General features: G+C 36.9%; 1 protein-coding gene across 1 annotated transcript in view; it reads left to right on the forward strand.

Annotated features, from left to right (window-relative positions):
- Positions 1 to 1,129: 1,129 nt before the first annotated feature.
- Positions 1,130 to 1,233, forward strand: part of LOC104546148 (alpha-mannosidase 2-like) — a gene marked incomplete at both ends in the record, with an annotated part of 12,835 nt that continues 12,731 nt past the window's right edge. Inside the window, one exon of the mRNA XM_010191459.1 lies at positions 1,130 to 1,233. This exon is cut by the window's right edge and continues 65 nt beyond it. Within this exon, the coding sequence (XP_010189761.1) occupies positions 1,130 to 1,233 (104 nt within the window).

Genomic DNA, 1,233 nt, shown 5'->3' on the forward strand with positions numbered 1-1,233 from the left:
GGACCCATGGATTTATGGATGTCCAGATTGAGTGGGAAAACAGCTGGGCAGGGGTTTGGCAACTAGCCAAGTTCAGCCTGTCACAACCCCTTAATTTTTTTAGTCAAAAGTTTTTTTTTCTCAGAGATCTGTATATTTTTCAAGTTTCCTAGCAGGATAGAAACCAGCTTAACACTGTGAAGTTTTAACTCCTGTGGTGTTCATGTAGTAAATGAATTCTGTGGGCTGTTTTTGTGTAAGTGGAATGTTTGTTGAAGAAAGATTGTCAGGGATACAATTGTATTCTAACATGGTTAGAACTAAACCTAAAGTGTAGTTTAAAGATTTTTAAAGGCTTTGTCTAGGTGATAATTCATGTTCAGCAAGTTTGCCTGCTTTCCTAAAAGCAAAACAGAGCACTGAAAAAAAAAATGTTGGATATGGTAACTCTGGTCAGATATGGTGCTCTGACCATATTTGGTAATTATGGTCAAAACTCACTTTAGAAGATTCTCGTTGAAGCTATCTGGTGATACATAAATTTCATAGGAACTTGTTAAAGTAACTCCAGATTTGCTGTAATAACGTGTAAACTTCTTACTTGCATTGAAAATGAAACATGTCTTTTGTATAATTAACATACTGGGCAATGATAAATATATGAGTAGTTTTCTTGTAGCAACTGGCTATTGTTCTGAACATTTTTTCGTGATAGTTTCTTTCAGTTCCCTTTTGTGAGTTTGACTTTTGCCTCAATCTCTCTCACGTTGTCATATGTTACTGCTTGCTCTTCGTCTTCTGCATGCCCCTGTTTAGTGTATTGTTCTGTTCTGTATAATTCTCTTCATACCCTCCATGCCACTGTGAGCTGTCATAATTTTTGTGACTTAGGGCTCTTATTCCTACCCCATATCTAATAAACTTCAATTTCTTCAGAACAGGGACTGCCAGATGTTGTTCTTCCTGCCAGCTGTGTCTTGGGTGTCCTAGTGTGACTTGCTCTTATTTGTCAGTTTTCTGTTCATTTGACACTTCATCTCTCCCAGTGGAATGAACAAGCAGATCCGTTTTTGATGAAAACAGCTTTGATTTTTAATAGCAGAACTGTTTTTGTGAATTCATGTTTTATATTCCTTTTACCCTTTTTCAGATGTTGGATGTCTATGACATTCTTCCTTTTGATAATCCAGATGGTGGTGTGTGGAAACAAGGATTCGGTATCACATACAATGAAAAAGAATGGGACACTGAACC

Source organism: Mesitornis unicolor, unplaced genomic scaffold (assembly GCF_000695765.1).
Source record: "Mesitornis unicolor isolate BGI_N332 unplaced genomic scaffold, ASM69576v1 scaffold23469, whole genome shotgun sequence".
Taxonomy (NCBI): domain Eukaryota; kingdom Metazoa; phylum Chordata; class Aves; order Mesitornithiformes; family Mesitornithidae; genus Mesitornis; species Mesitornis unicolor.